The sequence below is a fragment of the Apis mellifera genome, linkage group LG13 (assembly GCF_003254395.2).
Source record: "Apis mellifera strain DH4 linkage group LG13, Amel_HAv3.1, whole genome shotgun sequence".
Lineage (NCBI taxonomy): Eukaryota > Metazoa > Arthropoda > Insecta > Hymenoptera > Apidae > Apis > Apis mellifera.
Genome location: NC_037650.1, coordinates 10,326,982 through 10,344,854, shown reverse-complemented (window position 1 = coordinate 10,344,854; position 17,873 = coordinate 10,326,982). Strand labels below are relative to the sequence as shown.

General features: G+C 26.6%; 1 protein-coding gene across 1 annotated transcript; it reads right to left on the bottom strand.

Moving 5' to 3' along the window:
- Positions 1-14,024: 14,024 nt before the first annotated feature.
- On the bottom strand, positions 14,025-17,856 carry LOC550798 (protein ERGIC-53). Its single transcript, XM_006565030.3, has 11 exons — positions 17,661-17,856; positions 17,133-17,189; positions 16,643-16,916; positions 16,460-16,559; positions 16,250-16,361; positions 16,003-16,171; positions 15,739-15,935; positions 15,467-15,660; positions 15,194-15,399; positions 15,026-15,096; positions 14,025-14,381 (listed from the first exon to the last, which is right to left on the bottom strand). The coding sequence occupies exons 1-10, from the start codon at positions 17,827-17,829 to the stop codon at positions 15,060-15,062; spliced, it is 1,515 nt and encodes a 504-aa protein (XP_006565093.1). The 5' UTR covers positions 17,830-17,856; the 3' UTR covers positions 14,025-14,381; positions 15,026-15,059.
- Positions 17,857-17,873: the final 17 nt, after the last annotated feature.

Here is a 17,873-nt window from a genome sequence, read left to right as displayed (position 1 = left end):
TAAATAATAAATAATAATAAAAATAAATAATAATAATAATAACAATAATAATAAATAATAATAATAATAATAATAAATAATAATAATAATAATAATAATAATAATAATAATAATAATAAATGGTGATGGTGATGATAATAATAATAAATAAAATAAATAATAATAATAATAATAAATAATAAAAATAAATAATAATAATAAATAATAACAAAAATAAATAATAATAATAATAAATAATAAAAATAAATAATAAATAATAATAAAAATAAATAAAATAATAATAATAATAATAAATAAAATAAATAATAATAATAATAATAAATAATAAAAATAAATAATAATAATAATAAATAATAACAAAAATAAATAATAATAATAATAATAATAATAAATAATAATAATAATAATAATAATAATAATAATAATAAAAATAATAATAATAATAATAATAATAAATAATAATAATAAAAATAAATAATAATATAATAATAAATAATAATAATAATAAAAATAAATAATAATTGCACACGTTACGATTAGATTGTTCGTGGTATCGTCATCAAAGATGACGTAATTGTTTCTCAAATATTCTATCAAATGCAACAATCTTTGATCGCGTTCGCCAAACCATCCGTTCTTCTCCCTCAGATCGTTTTCCATTCCAATCATCGATCGTGCGCGATGTAGAAAGCGATTAGCGCGCCGACTTCCGGCGGACGCGCGCGTCATTCATCCCCCGCGAGCGTCGTCGCAGCTTCCGGAAAAAGCGTGACGCGCTGACAAATGACGCGTCGTGATTCTCGGCTCGTCCAACCGGATGTGACGACGTATCGCCGCTTCTCTCCCCCGCTCGCCATAACCGCTCCCTTCCCCCTCACTTCGAGGATTCATCCTCCGTTCTCGGTCCACTGACTTTTCAGATTCCATGGAATCATCCCAGCTCCCCTGCCCGCATAAAAATCGGCGGCGGAACCGGATACCGGAAGCACGGCGGGAGCGCCACCCTCCTGCGAAGAAGTATGGAATCTGAGGACTGCCACCCTCGCCCGAACCTTGGGACCTCCTCCCCTACGAAGAAAAATCGAAGTCCAGGCGTAATTAATTCCAACTTAGGGCTTGCCTCTATATGTCGTAAATATCCCTGCGTAGGTTTTCTCCAATAATTCTTCGTTTTTGTTAATCTTTTGTCCGTGTATTTCAATATATTGATTAGTACAATTTTTATGCTATTATGAGAGAATGAAATTAATTGTATGATGTTTCAATATATATATATATATATATATATTACGAAATTTGTATGAATTATTGAATAGTATCTCATTTGCTGTGACAATATATAATTATAATGGAATTATTGGGGAGATATATTAAATCGTTGTGAGTATGATTCTAGGAATAAAAAGTGCAAGAGCGAATTATTGAATAATACTTTACTTGAGAAATTATTAGGTATGTATTAAATTATTGTGAAGAAAATTTGTATGATTCTAAGAATAAAAAGTTCAAGAACGAATTATTAAATAATATTTTATTTGCAGAATTATTAGGAAAATGTATTAAATCATTGTGAGTTTGTAAAGAAAATTTATATGATTCAAAGAATAAAAAATGCAGGAGAAATATATAAAATCATTGTGAGTTTGTGAAGAAAATTTATATGATTCAAAGAATAAAAAGTGCAACTGAGAATTATTGAATAATATTTTACTTGAGGAATTATTAAAGAAATATTAGATCATTGTAAGTTTTAAATCATTGTGAAGAAAATTTGTATAATTCTAAAAATAAAAAGTGCAGGAGAAATATATTAAATTATTGTGAGTTTGTGAAGAAAATTTATATGATTCAAAGAATAAAAAATTCAAGACCAAATTATTCACTAATATTTTATTTATAGAATTATTAGAAAAATGTATTAAATCATTGTGAGTTTATGAAGAAAATTTATATGATCCTAAGAATAAAAAATTCAAGAATTATTGAATAATATTTTATTTGCGGAAATAAAATATTATTAATTATTAAGAAAATGTATTAAATCATTGTGAAGAAAATTTGTATGATTCTAAAAATAAAAAGTGTAGGAGAAATCAAATCATTGTGAGTTTGTGAAGAAAATTTGTATAATCTTAAAAATAAAAAGTGCAACAATGAATTATTGAATAATATTTTATTTGAGAAATTATTAGGAAAATATATTAAATCATTGTAAGTTTTAAATTATTGTGAAGAAAATTTCTATGATTCTAAAAATAAAAAGTGCAAGAGAAATATATTAAATCATTGTGACTTTGTGAAGAAAATTTGTATGATCCTAAGAATAAAAAATTCAAGAGTGAATTATTGAATAATATTTTACTTGCAGAATTATTAGGAAAATATATTAAATCATTGTGAATTTGTGAAGAAAATTTGTACGAAGAATAAAAAGAACGCAAGAGCGATAACGGTGATCGTTCTCTATGATTTATTGTAATTGTTTGGCCGCTTGTTCCTCATTGTTTCAAAGCGAAGCGTCGAGTACCGCGTTACTCGTAACGACACACGAGATGGAACCCCTGGGGTTAATTAAATCAACGAGAATCGTCGTACCGTTTCTACGCGCGCCATTAAAATTATAAACTCGAATTAGCACACGTGTCGCTCGTAATTTGCCTCGTAAAATTAACCCTCTCGTCGTGTCAAATGTTTTAACGCAAGAAATTCCCCTAACGATCATCGAGAAATGAAATATTCGCGTGATAAAATCGATCCACATCTATACTTAAATATAAAATACTTTTCTACATATTTTCCTATTCTCCTTACGCCAATCACTTTCGTCGATATTCGTAAAATAAATTTCTCCAATAATAAAATTGAACCAACTTAAATCTTCGAGTAACCGAATTTATCACTTTAATTGTAAATAAATTTTTCTAACAACGATCTAATAACGATAAATTTCCAAAAATACGGATAGATGAGAGGAGATTTCGGAATGAAACGTCGGTCAACAAGCCCCTGGAGGAAAGGAATAAGGGGGGTGTTAACTACCGTAGACGGGATACTTGACTATCCCCCGGCATTTAAATCGCATCGAACATTTGGCCACACGGTGCATTAGTCCTGGTAGAATGATCATGGATGTACGAGCGAAGGGATGCAGTCGTGCCGGGTGTCGACTTAAGTAATGAACGCGTTCACGGGGTGCGAATATTAAATTACAAGTGATCGCGTACAATGCGCCGTGAACCAAAGTACACGATCGTAATTCATCGTGCCACTTAGTTTCTGTTAGTCTATTTGTGTATTTTTCGATGCTGCTTGTGAATCGTTGTTTTTTTTTCTCTCATGATAGTTTGTCGATTCGAGAGTAATAATTGTTCGACGATTGCATGATTCGATGCGTATCGTTGATATATCCAGATTAATTCTGCAAGAGTGAAACTGATCACTTGTTATCGCTGAAGCGATGATTGTAAGAAGTAACACACGTTCTTTTACAGATTTCTATTTGTAATATCTTAAAGTGCTATTTGAAGTGCTATTATGATATATCATAATAAGAACTATTTTTTTCTAATTTATAGAAAGAATGGTATTTGAAGTGTTTTTGTTATGTGTCTATTATATTCAATTGTTAGACAATAGAGTAATTTGAAGGATTTCTTCATTATCAGAAAATATTCCATATAATATTCAAAATGTTGTTTTCATTCAACATCATTTTTTTATATTATCCAAACAACAATTGATTAAAAATTGGTTGTGAAAAATAATATGTTCTTTTTTAAATTCTTATTTAAATGAATATCTATAATAAGAATGAAATGCTATAATAAGAATCACTTTTTCTAATCTGTAAACAGAATTGTATTTTTATTATGTCTACTATATTCAATTGTTGTACTAGAATAATTTTAAGAATTTCGTTATCAGAAAATATTCCACACAATATTTAAAACATATTGCAAAATTATTTCCATTCAATGTCATCCCATTTATGTTTTCCAAATCACAATTGATTAAAACTTGATGAGAAATAACACGTTCTTTTCTAAATTCCTACTTATAATTTTAATCTTAGATCTAATCTAAATGTAATCTGAAGTGTTATTATGATATATCATAGTAAAAATCATTTTTTCATTCTAATCTAAGATAGAATAGAAAGAATGATATTTGAAATATTTTTATTATATGTCTATTATATTCTATTATAATTGTTACATTAGAATAATTTAAAAAATTTCTTCATTATCAGAAAATATTCCACACAAATATTCAAAACATATTACAAAATTGTTTCCATTCAACATTATTCCATTCATATTTTCCAAACAATAACTGATTAAAAATTGATTGTAAGAAATAATAGATTCTTTTCTAGATTCTTACTTATAATATTTTAATATAATCTGAAAAGTTATTATGATATATCATAATAAGAATCATTTTTTCTAATCTATAAAAATAATAGTATTTGAAGTATTTTTATTATATGTCTATTACATTGTTACTTAAGAATTTCTTCATTATCAGAAAATATTCCACACAAATATTCAAAATATATTACAAAATTGTTCCCATCATCCCATTCATATTTTCCAAACAATAACTGATTAAAAACTGATTGTGAGAAATAACAACTTTTCTAGATTCTTACTTACTAATATTTTAATATAATCTGAAGAGCTATTATGATATATCATAATAAGAATCATTTTTTCTAATCTATAGAAAGAATAGTATTTTTATTATGTGTCTATTACATTGTTACTAGAATAATCTTAATAATTTCTTCATTATCAGAAAATATTCCACACAAATATTCAAAATATATTTCAAAATTGTTTCCATTTAACATCATCCCATTGAGAAATAAACAGATTCTTTTCTAGATTATTATTTATAATAATTTTAATGCAATCTGAAGAGTTATTATGATATATCATAATAAGAATAATATTTGAAGTATTTTTATTATGTGTCTATTATATTGTTACTAGAATAATCTTAATAATTTCTTCATTATCAAAAAATATTCCACACAAATGTTCAAAACATATTACAAAATTGTTTCCATTCAATCCCATTCTTATTTTCCAAACATCATCTGATTAAAAATTGGCCTGTAACAATCAATGATTAATTTACCTAAAATCGCAAATGGATACAAATGGATCTGGTTCCTGGACCCACACGACCGTACACTAGGATAAAGAGCAAACAGTGATCCATCTCTTTGGAGAAGAAGTTAAATCGGACGGTTTCGCGTTCCAAAGTTCAATAGACCGAGCTCAGAACGAAGAGCGGAAATTCGATCATGCCATTGGCTCGCATTTTCACGAGTTTCCGCGTCCAATTTGTAGGATATATAGCCCTGGCCGCGGTCACCACCCCTTCGGATCGTTCCTGCACCCCATAAATATCCGGAAACCGCATAAACTGACCGTCCTGAGTGGGTGGCGTCCATCCACCGTCCACGTTCCATCCGAAATCCTGCTGAAAGACCCCCGTCGAGGCCTGAAACAAAAGTTGCTTACCCTTGCGGCGAGCTGCACGCCCCAAGCACAAGGGTTGACGACGGCTGGCCAGTGTACACAAACCACCCCTGCCGAATGAGAGAGAGAGGACGCTCCTCGACAGATTATTGCTTAAGTGGCTCGATACTTTCCTCTTAAGTGCTATAGGCTCCCATTCTTTCTTTCCTTTTTTCTTTCTCTTATCTCTTTTCTTTTCTTTTCGCTACGTTTCCTCTTCCACGTCTCTCCATTGTTCGCTCCCTGTAACAGCAATGTGTTTATATAGGTTATAATGGGGAAAAAAAATGATAACGAATGATTGGAGAGGAAAAAAGGTTTTGAGATTTTGTAAGGGTAATTGATATTTCGAGATTCTTATATTTGTTGATTTTTAGAATACACATTTTTAATATGTACTTTGATTTGAATATTTTATATATTTTCATACATTCATTGTATTCTATGGATTTTTCTATATTTTTCATAAATTGCAGTCTGCTTATTTTTTATGAATTTATCTCACTCTGCTGTGTACAATAATTTTAAAATCTATGATATTTTGAATTGAAAATGCCTCTTCGATGGAATAACGTAATAATAACGATTTTTTATTAAGAAAGAGATCGAGAGTTAATTAACAAGGACGGGGATTAGAAGACGAAAATTATGCAGGAAAATGGGGAAAATTGGGAACCCTTCTCGGTGATGGAAAACGATTAATAATAATTAAAATCGAATTCAAGGGACACCCCTATAAGTCGAGCAAAAACATCGTTGATCTACGCTCCTCGTGGAAGATTATAAATGTCATCATCCGCAGTTCTCCTTTTTGCTCAATAAATTCTTATTGTTCCCTGTTCAGTGAATCTTCAAACGTGTCCTATTGCTACTTTTTCTTATCCTAAAATATCTTTCGAATGTAACCTTGCGTGAAAAAAATATTTAAAAAGAAAAAAATAACAGAAACTGTGTAAAAATTTATGCAGCAAATCAATATAATAAATAATAAATGAAAATCTTAGATTATCTTAAAGTTTCGAAAGCAACTGGCAATACTCATCATATTGGTATTCTTTACATTGATACATAACCTAAATATTTGACAAGTGTTGCTTTTCACTTAAATTGGAATTTGAAGAACAAAAATTAATTTTTTTAAGAAAAATAAAATAGCCACTGTAGTTTTAAAATGAAAAATTTTAATTTTAACCCAAACAATAAAGTGAATTTACAAAGAAAAGAAATGTCTGGCAATACTCATCATATTGGTATTCCTTACATTGATACATAACCTAAATAACATATTTGACAGACGTTGCTTTTCAGTTAAGTTGGAATTTGAAGAGAAAAAATTAATTTTTTTAAGAAAAATAAAATGACCACTGTAATTTTAAAATGAAAATTTTTAACTCAAACAATAAGGTGAATTTACAAAGTTACAAAGAAGAAAAATGCCAAAAGCAATTGACTAATGAACAACGTCATCTTGCTCAACAGCTATTAAAGTATAAAAAAGATCAAAGGAAAATTAGAATACTGCTATTAATAAAGATAACAAAGATAATGATAAAGATATCATTGCTGCAGGTTCTATTAATGATTGTAATATTCAATTTAATATTTAATTTAATCACTAAATAGTCCTGATTTAAATTAATAAAAAATTCTCAATTTGATTTTTTTTTAACTCTTTTCAATCACTACAACACCAAGCTTCGCCAAACACAATTGATAAATTGATTGAATGAGTTCAAGATGCATTTAATAAATTAGAGAAAAATACTCTTGATAATGTTTTGATAATTAACATTATCAAAATGTTATAATATAACTTAATATAATATAACAATATAACTTGTAATGATAACATCATAAACGTCTATGTAATCAATTGTGTTGATAGAAGAAGAAAATTCTTATAAAATTCCTATATAAATAAAGTAAAACTTCGTTGTGAGAGTCGATTAATTGTAAAGTATATACATCCAGAAGAAGATTAATCTCACTTCAACAAAATTTGGATTACACTAAAATTATTTGTAAAATGAATTTAATAATACAATAATAATAATTATTAATATTATAATAAGATATTTAATAAAATTCGTTTTCCCCCGTGTGAGGTAATAAATAAAACTTTTTTTAAAATTTAATAATAAGACTCTTTGGATGTTACATCGAGTGTAAGGAAACAATCGAACGTAGTGAAGATTAATAAAAATTTTCTATATTTAATTTTATTTGATTTTTCTCGCGAATGTATATTTATCCATCCATTGCTCACGTAATCCAATCTGACTCGTCGTGCATCACTCGACAAGCGCAAGTAATAATAAATCGAATAAATCGCGAATTAATCGTTGCGCATCGTACATTAAACCAAATCGAACGAAGCTACGTGTATGAATAAAATTAGGGGTGGTGGATAGTCAGCAGGGGTTCGAAGCTAAGAGCAGTAACGATAACGCAATCCTCTCCCTCCTCCGCACGAATATGACTCTCAATCGAGCCCCCCTCCCTCAAAAAATGCTACCCAATGCTTTTAATCAATCGAATCGATACACGCAATTCGATCAAGCAAATCGCTCGTCGAATTGCGTCCCCAACGATCCTAAATCATCTCTCCTCAGTTACAGTGAATACACTTTGGATATTGGTCTGTATTTATGTATTTCGCCTCCATATATGCGTAATGTACATGATAGAAATATATATATATATATTCGAGTGTTAAAGCAGTGTTTACAATAAAATATTTAATAAAATTTATTTTTTATTAAATATTTATATTTAATAATATTTAATAAAATTTATTTTTTATTAAATATTTATATTTAATAATATTTAATAAAATTAATAAAAAATTATTGGTATTAAAAATTATTACAATAAAATATTAATTGGTAAATATTAACTGGTTTTTCTCAATGCGAGGTAATCGTACACTTTGGATATTGGTCTGTATTTATGTGTTTCGCTTCCATATATGCCTAACGTACATGATAGAAATATATATATATATATATATATATATATATATATATATATATATATATATATTCGAGTGCTAAAGCGATGTTTACAATAAAATATTTAATAAAATTAATAAAAAATTATTACAATAAAATATTAATTAGTTTTTCTCAGTGTGAGGTAATCGTACACTTTGGATATTGATGTGTATTTATGTGTTTCGCCTCTATATATGCGTATAACCTACATATATAAATATATATATATATATATATATATATATATATATATATATATTCGAGTGTTAAAGAGGTATTTACAATAAAATATTTAATAAAATTAATAAAAAATTATTGGTACTAAAAATTATTACAATAAAATATTAATTGGTTTTTTTCAGTGCGAGATAATTGTACACTTTGGATATTGTATGTGTTTCGTTTTCATATATGCATAACATCATGATAGATGTAGATATATGTAGATATGAGTACTAAAGCAGTGTTTACAATAAAATATTTAATAAAATTAATAAAAAATTATTGATATTAAAAATTATTACAATAAAATATTAATTGGTTTTTCTCAGTGCGAGGTAATCGTACACTTTGGATATTGGTCTGTATTTATGTGTTTCGCCTCCATATATACATAACCTACATATATAAACATATATATATATATATATTCGAGTGTTAAAGAGGTGTTTACAATAAAATATTTAATAAAATTAATAAAAAATTATTGGTATTAAAAATTATTACAATAAAATATTAATTGGTTTTTCTCAGTGCGAGGTAATAAATAAAACTTGTTTTAAAATTTAATAATAAGATTCTTTGGAATTAAGATTATATCGAGTGTAAGGAAACAATTGAACGTAGTGAAAATTAATGAAAATAAGTAATAGGATGTTTCGTTCAAATTTTTCCGAATTTTTTAAATCCTTATTTACATCGAATATGAATATTACACGAAATATCGTTTACTTATACGAATCTATTATACAAGTGCATTCGACCGATGCAGATGTACACCACGTGACAGAACGAATTCCGATTCGTCTCGCACGCCATCTCCATTCCCCATGATTTGCACTATCGATGATTGGACACGCAAAATCGAGTTTCTGATTTATTGGAGTTCGAGTTCGGTGCGATTTATGCGAGGGAAAAAATGAAATTTAAATGAGATTCTTATAACATGGAAATTAAGCTTTCAGAGTTTTACTAATAATTATTAAATTACAGATGTTAAAATCAATCAAATATAATATATTTCCTTAACTGGATTGGATTCTTTGAAAATTCCATTTTTTTTTCGTAACAATAACATAAATTTGATTGCTATTATACAAATGGCCCAGACACTTTCATCCTCCCCTATACATTTTTTTGTATAGAGTTTGTCGTGCTAATAGGCGCGCGCCATTATACGAGAGAGTAACTTTTGCTTACACAGCAAAGTGGAGCTAATTTTTTCTCCAAATTGTTATTTCAAGGGGGGACCATTTTTTTTTTCATCCTTTTTTCCTTCCATGATAAATAAATCCATTTCGTTACAATAACAACCCCCCACCCCCTCGAATATTTGGAAAGAAAACTCCAATTTTACAAAATTTACACCTAACTTCTGATGAAATATCATCTTCCATAAAGACTAATTTTCGAACCGAGAAAATCCTTGAAAAATGCATAGTTCTCAGCGTTAAAAAAAAGTAAAAGAAAAATCGTCGATTCGAGAAATTCGTATGGAGAACGTGCCGCGAAGTTTGGCAAACAACAATATCCGGGATGGAGAACGTATAATAATCATATCGTTCCATCCCTCGGCGAATTCCCTCCATTAATTCGCGAAAGCATCGAACCGTCCCCGGCAATTTTAATAACTCATGGTCATCGAGTAACACCGCCGCCGCCGCCGCCGCCGCCAGTTTCGCCCGCTCGCCCATAAAACACTTTACAACTTCGCCGATAAAAAAGTTGCAACAATTCAACCCCGACTTTCGGGGGGGGGAGGGAGAGGAGGAGGATTGTTTGAATCAATATCGGGTTGCTCGCGATTGGATCGTGCCTCGCCAATCGAGGCATTTCGCAGCGACGAGGGTCGAATTCCGCGGATTCTGCGCCACGAGACACGCGTTGTTATTGGCCAAGTCTCGGCCAAAGGGGCTGGTACGATACGACAGGGTGAAACGTGACGCAGAAATGGACGGTTGAGACACGCCGAATTTCCAATTTTCACCCCTCGCCCCCTCGTCTCGAGCAAAGACTTCGAGCCCGATGGCTTTCTTTCCTTCCCTCCTCCTCCCCCTCCTCCCTCCAAGATTCACGTTTTTCTTGGAGAAAAAAATAATAAAATGGTTATCGATAAGTTTTCTACTTTACGTACGGAAGGATTGATATTTTAATTTATTCTATGATTTTCTTTTTTAATCGAGATTGTAATTGAGAAATGTACCATGGCCTTGATGGATCTCTTGGAATGGAAAAGAAAGATTATATTTTTCATTGTGATTTAACACTTTTTTTTCTTTTCTAGTTTTAATATCGTTGATGATATTGATAAGAGAAAAATTCAACAGAGAGGATATTTTGTATTAATATTCTAATGAATTGTGAAATGTGTTTATCAGTTGATGATTTATTTTCATGTTTTAATTGTGTGATAATTATATTGTGGATTCTAATTCGATTCAGCAATTTATAGTATTCTTTTAATTCAGTTGAATCTAATTCACTTATCAGTATTCTCTTGTGATATTTTTTTTAATTTAATTAAGTAAATATTAGAAAATTATAGTATCGTAAATTTTAATTCAACATCGATATTCTATTATAAATTCTAATTTTAATTGTGCATTCAGTTCAGTTTGCATACAAATTTAATTATTATGTATATTTTGAACGCGTATTTTATGTATGCATAGAAAAATATAACACATTGTAAATTCTAATTTGATCATAAAAGTTGTCAGTTTCTAATTTTTTTTCCATTGTATAATCGAAAAACCTAATATTTAAATTTTAATTTTATTGATTTCTAATATTTTACAATTATTTTTAATTGTTCCTATCTATATTTGTATAACAATTTTAGAAACCTGTATAAATAATAATAATAAAAATTTTTTATATAAAAAAATACCATGTAATATATCTTTATTTTAACATTCTCCATTAAAATAAAAAAAATATATAATTCCACATAAAACGTTGTCCTGGATTTTCTATGAAAATAAACTATTTTTTCTGTTATATGCAGTTTAAAAATTGTTATATTGTCTGTAAATCTGAAATTTACAGAACTGCAATTATAATGTGTATAGATATGTAAACAAATTTTCTAGAACCTAATTATAAACTATGAAGTAAAATAAGATAAGAGCATAAAATACACATATAATGTGTAGATAATTTGCATATATTATTCATAGATAAGTTAATTTGTTAATGGTAAATTGTTATATAGAATTTTAATACTCGTAAAAAATCATTTTAAAAATCTGGATAACGCGAAATTTAAATTTTATCGTGAATATGGTGTTTATTATTACTAAACGCTTAAATAATCTTTTAATATCTTAAGTATATATTTTTATCAACAGTTACATTACAGATATAAATCAAAATACGATATCAAGATTATGTATCATCTTAAGTATCATATAATATTTATAAAAGCTTATAATTATTAATATTTTCTGGAAGCTTTAAATTGTGTATCTTTAATTAATTACTATTATTAAATTTTATAAATATTATATATTTTGTAAATAATCCAAATAAAATTATTTTTTATTGCAACAAATCATGCACGAAATAATAATGAATTTTATTTTAGTTTTAATTCAACTAAATATTTAATCTAATTAATATTTAATCTAAATACTTTTTTAATTTGATTGAAGTTTGATTTTATATATTATATCCACATTTTTTAAATTTTATATTTCACGTAAATAAAGTTTGCATAAAAAAAAATGTAAAAAAAAGGAGAAAAAACAAAATACAAAAAAAAGAATAATTGTAAAAAAAAAAATATTTTTGTCGCATTGCAGATCTGAAGTTACTTTCATTTTTTGGAAGCATCAATTTTATTTTTATTGAATTACACGCAAGATTTAACCACGACCTGTTTTCTTTTCCTCGCCTCATTTAATACTGATTGTTACAAAGTACTTGAATGAATAAAAGATCAAATATTTGAACTTATAAATCTCAATTTTCGTGGTTAGGAAATCTCAATGTTTTCTGGCTACTAAAACATTTAAAATTTTATCACTGTCTTTTAACAAACAAAATATTAATAATTAATAATTTTAATAAACAAAATATTAATAATTTATAATACATATTATATGTATATTTTAATATATATATAAAATTTTTCAAGTGATTTTTATTTATTTATTTTTTTGTTACAATTGATAGAATAATAGATAATATAATATTATTATTTATATTACTAAATTTGTAATTAAATAGTTAGTAAATTATTTTTCATAAAAGATTTTAACATACTAAATTTAAGATATTAAAATTTTATATTATACGTTATAAAAAAATTTTCATTATTCATCATTACAGAGTTCTAATTAATCATCAATTCTATTTTTAGTCATAATACCTCATTGTTTTATTATCTACATATGTATAATATTATTAAGAGAATAATAACATGTATTATATTTTATATTATTTAATACTCTTTCTTTTTTATGAAGAAATCATGTTTAAAATATATATAATTTAAAAATTCAATTTTTACAAATGTTTATATTTTACTGAATTAGTAAATTGTTTAACATTAATTATTAATACAAGAATAATGTTATTTTATATTCATATTATAATATGAAACAAATAATAAATGAAATAATTTTAACAAATACTAAAGCAATAAAAATTCACAAATATCTTTTTACTTTTTAACAATTATTGTTTAAAATACTTCAAAATATTTGTTTAAAATAATATATGTAAAATATAATTCTCTTTTAGATAACAAAATTATTAGCAATTTTAATAAAAATGTTATTTTTTCATATTTTAATATTTTATTTGAATTATATTTTCATAATTATATAGATATTTAAAAAAATATATTATTTTTAAAATATTTATTCAAAAATATAAAAATATATGCAACATTTTAATTTGAATAATGAAAAATATTATGTTTAAGGAAACAAACAATAAAAATATATATTTTACTTGTCAAAAAAGTAAAAAATATTCAGCTATATTATTAAATAAAATGTAAAAAATATATAACAAATATATAAAAAAATAACTTACATTAAACAAATAATTTACATTAACACTATTCATTTCTAATTACTAAAAAATTTACTAAAAATCACAATAAAAGAATTATACACTTTACACCATACATTTTCTTAAATTTCGATCAATCGCTTTAATCATTTGAGAGATATCGATTATTATTCGAGATATCGTTTAATTTTCATATAATCATACTTCACACTTCAATTTTCTTCATTATGTCAATGCATTCGTTAAACTTAAATAACTAATCTTTGTTTCTTTGATTAGTAATTTTATTATCAGATATATTTCATTATACATTTACAATCTTCAATAAACTTTTACAAATGCAATAATGTTGACGAGAATACCGAACTTACGAATAAATCGAGTCCTTCCTGTCTATACAGCTATTCTCGATACACGGTATATTCTTACAAAGTACGTATTCGTTTAACAAAAATCTTCTTATTATAGAGCTTCAAGAACGTAGTGATTGTACGATGTCACTTTTGCACACAGAGCATAAAGAACTATTATTTTGAATAGAATCGTTTCAACGATTTCTTACTTTTAATTTTAAGTAACTGTCACGTTAGAAACGTAGAGCTTATCTATACTCGTTCACCTATGGGAATGTAGTACCAGATCAAAAGAAAAAAAAAAGATCTGTCAGAATTTTTCAAAAAATTGTTTCAATTTTTGATATCTGATATGCTAATTTCGAATACAAAATCTTATGTATAAATGTTTATACATTTTTGCTAACACTACCTATAAATCAATGTATAAAAGAAAACAATAATTTTTTAAATAAAAAATTAATGAAAATAGTTAAAAAAAAAATGTGCGCATAGCACAAACTTTCTTAATGAACGATGATAAAAAAATATATATCATACACAACCATCTAAGCACGACAAAATTTGTCATATTTCAATATTACTGAATATCTAAAAATTATTATATTATCCAGTTTGATTTCGCGCCCACTTTCTGTCACTTTATATTTATGTCTATGATTTACAATGACAAAAAATATGACGCGTTAAAAGATATATTCGAAGTGATTGAATTATATCAAGCTGAGCATTTTCTTTTATCATGCTTTAAAAGCATTAACTGCTCTTTATTATATCGTGTTAAATCTACTGTAGATGAAGAATGTATTTATTGTACAAATGTTCAGCAAAAATGCATGTTTTACGAATACGATTAACAAGTGATAAAAATATTGGGTCAGTATGTAAAGGTAGATATTTATTTTTATACCTTTACTTCTGCACTGTAGGATCGAAAACAAATATTAATACAACTTTTTCGCCTGTGCTTCTTTATTGTCCCTGTAAACAAAAAGATTAATTTGAGTTCAATTATAACAAATATAATCACATCATCACATGAACACATCATATATCATACAGCAAGATAAATATTTACCGGTACGTGCTATATGCTAATAAAATTATCATCTGAATTGCCACAAAAAGTAAAAACATTGTTGTTGTTAAACAATTCGTTGTTGGACAATCTGTTCCTCCACTGTTTATTTTAGTACTTAATTGAGTGATATCTCTTTTTAGTGTATTAAGTCCATCTCTCATTTCAGAAATAAGAGAATGATAATCGTATCCCATTTGCTGTACCTAAACAACAATAATTTTTAATATTATAAGTTAAGAAAAACTAACAAAATCAAATATCAATAGACACCTGAGCAGTTGGAGCTCTGGCCTGATTACTAAGAATAGTATCAGCTTTGGAATATACTTCATTTACGTAGGATTTAATTTCTCTTGCAGTATTTAATATATTATTTTGATTGTTTAAAAGAGTATCGACTTCTTGCCGGCGAATTGTATCAATCAGCTGTACTTGTTGTCCTGGTTGACCTCCTACTTGAACACCTATTTTTTTCATATTTAAGTTTTCTCTATACATTTATATTCTAATATTAATATCAATTAAATCAAAAGAAACTTTACCACCAACTTGAATTTGAGATATTAAACTTAAAGATCGCTCTTGTGTTCCTACTATGTTGTCCAATTTCCTGTTTAATTCGCGCAGCGCATCAAACATTTGACTTTGGCCAGAAAAAATTTGTCGCAATTCCCTTTGATTATCAGTTTCAAAATATTCTTCGAATTCTTCTTTTTCGCGATGTTCATCTGGATGATCTCTAAAATTAAATTACTTTAAAAACAAGCTTCATATATTAAATATGCATTTAAAATCTATAATATTACCTGCGATATTCTTCTTTCCTTTGTTCTAATTTTTTCTGATAATCCATATATTCCTGACTAAGCTTTTGTTGTTCCTCCAGAGATACTTTTTGATCTGGTCTTAACTGACCAGGAGGATATAGAGAATGTGTTAAGAAATGAGAAACATCATGATCATCAGCCAAACCGCCTAAATGAAATATTATTATAAAATAAATTAATTATATTGATATAAAGATTAAATTGATATTTATTATGTAATAAATACCAGTTGCAGCCGAAACACCAAAAAATCCTCCTTTTGGTAGAAAAACATCTTCAACTTGGAAACATGTTTCATAATCTTGTTCATTATTTGTCATACCATTATGGAATAACAGCTATAATTGAACAAAAAATTATATAAATATATATATTTAAATATATATATATATATATATTTATTTCTTATTTTATATATATATATATATACACTTACTGTTAAAGTGTTCTTATAATATTCAATTTTGGCTCTTGTAGCAAATGGTTTATTACGAAAATCTCTCAAACAACCAGCACATAACTGTGTGGTACCATCACTATATTAAATTCAAAGTAAAGCATCATTTTTTGAAAATTTTATTAAACACTAAAAAATTATATAGTAAAAATTATAATTTACTTAGCATGATCAAATGTCTTTTTGCCATCATTGAGAACTGCCATAATGTAGGGGTTATTGTGTTTATTGTCATTGTCAAAAGAATCAAAGAAAATTCCAAGACCATGCCATTGGTCAGAGCTACCAAAAACAGTGCCATTATATGCACCCTTTTCACCGGTATACCAAAATGCTAAACCATCTGCTCCAATTCTTCCTCTTCCTGTTATTCTAAATATTAATTCAACTTCCCACCATTCAAAGGATGTAACAGGATGTTTTACCCATATAGCACCTATAGATATTTTTAATTTTTATTAATATAATTATTAATATAAAAGAAATATAAATGTATATTGTTAATAAAATGCTGATATATTAATATATATGTTTAATATATCAAATTTGTATATTATAATTTAAAATATTTTTATGACTTATTATATTATAATTAATTAATGATCATAAAGAAAAGAAATAGAAATCAATAAAATAAATTTTTTACACATACCTTTTTGACTTCTTAATGATGGAGCTACCCTGACATTTTCTGCACTAGCAATTGCATCTGAAATAAAAATTACATTTTTATGAATGATTGAACGATAAGAAATTACATATAAAAATAAAATAAAATAAAATAAAAATTCATAAATACACTAATTATCTACTATATATTAAAATGATGAAATAAATTAAATTTTAATTTCTGTATGTAAAAATTATCTTAAATAATTAATACTATTTAAATTTTTAAAATAAATTGAATTAGAACATAAATGAAAATAAAAACATATACTATAACATATTTATTATGATAATTTTGATTTATTATGATTATTATGATAAATTTTATCAAGTAAATATTATCATTTTAATACGTGGAAACACTTACAAACATGAGATACGAATGAAATTAATATTTGTAAACGAAATGATAATGTATTTTAAATAAATAATCAAAAAGCCGACAGTAAGAAAAGAACATACGGCAATATTTTATGACACGCGTAATTGGTTAGGTTTTAAGTTTACTTACTTCCTCCATATTCCCAAAAAGGCACACTTCCATCTTTTTGTGCAAGATATGGTGGCTTAAATGAATATTTATATTCAAATTTTCGATGGGGTATCTCACCAAAAACTGTATAAATTACAGAAAACACATGAAAAATTAAAAGCCACCTCACCTCGGCGGCCATCTTCATTTCGACTGTTGAATCGAAAGTAGATTGACCATAGTCGACCCTAT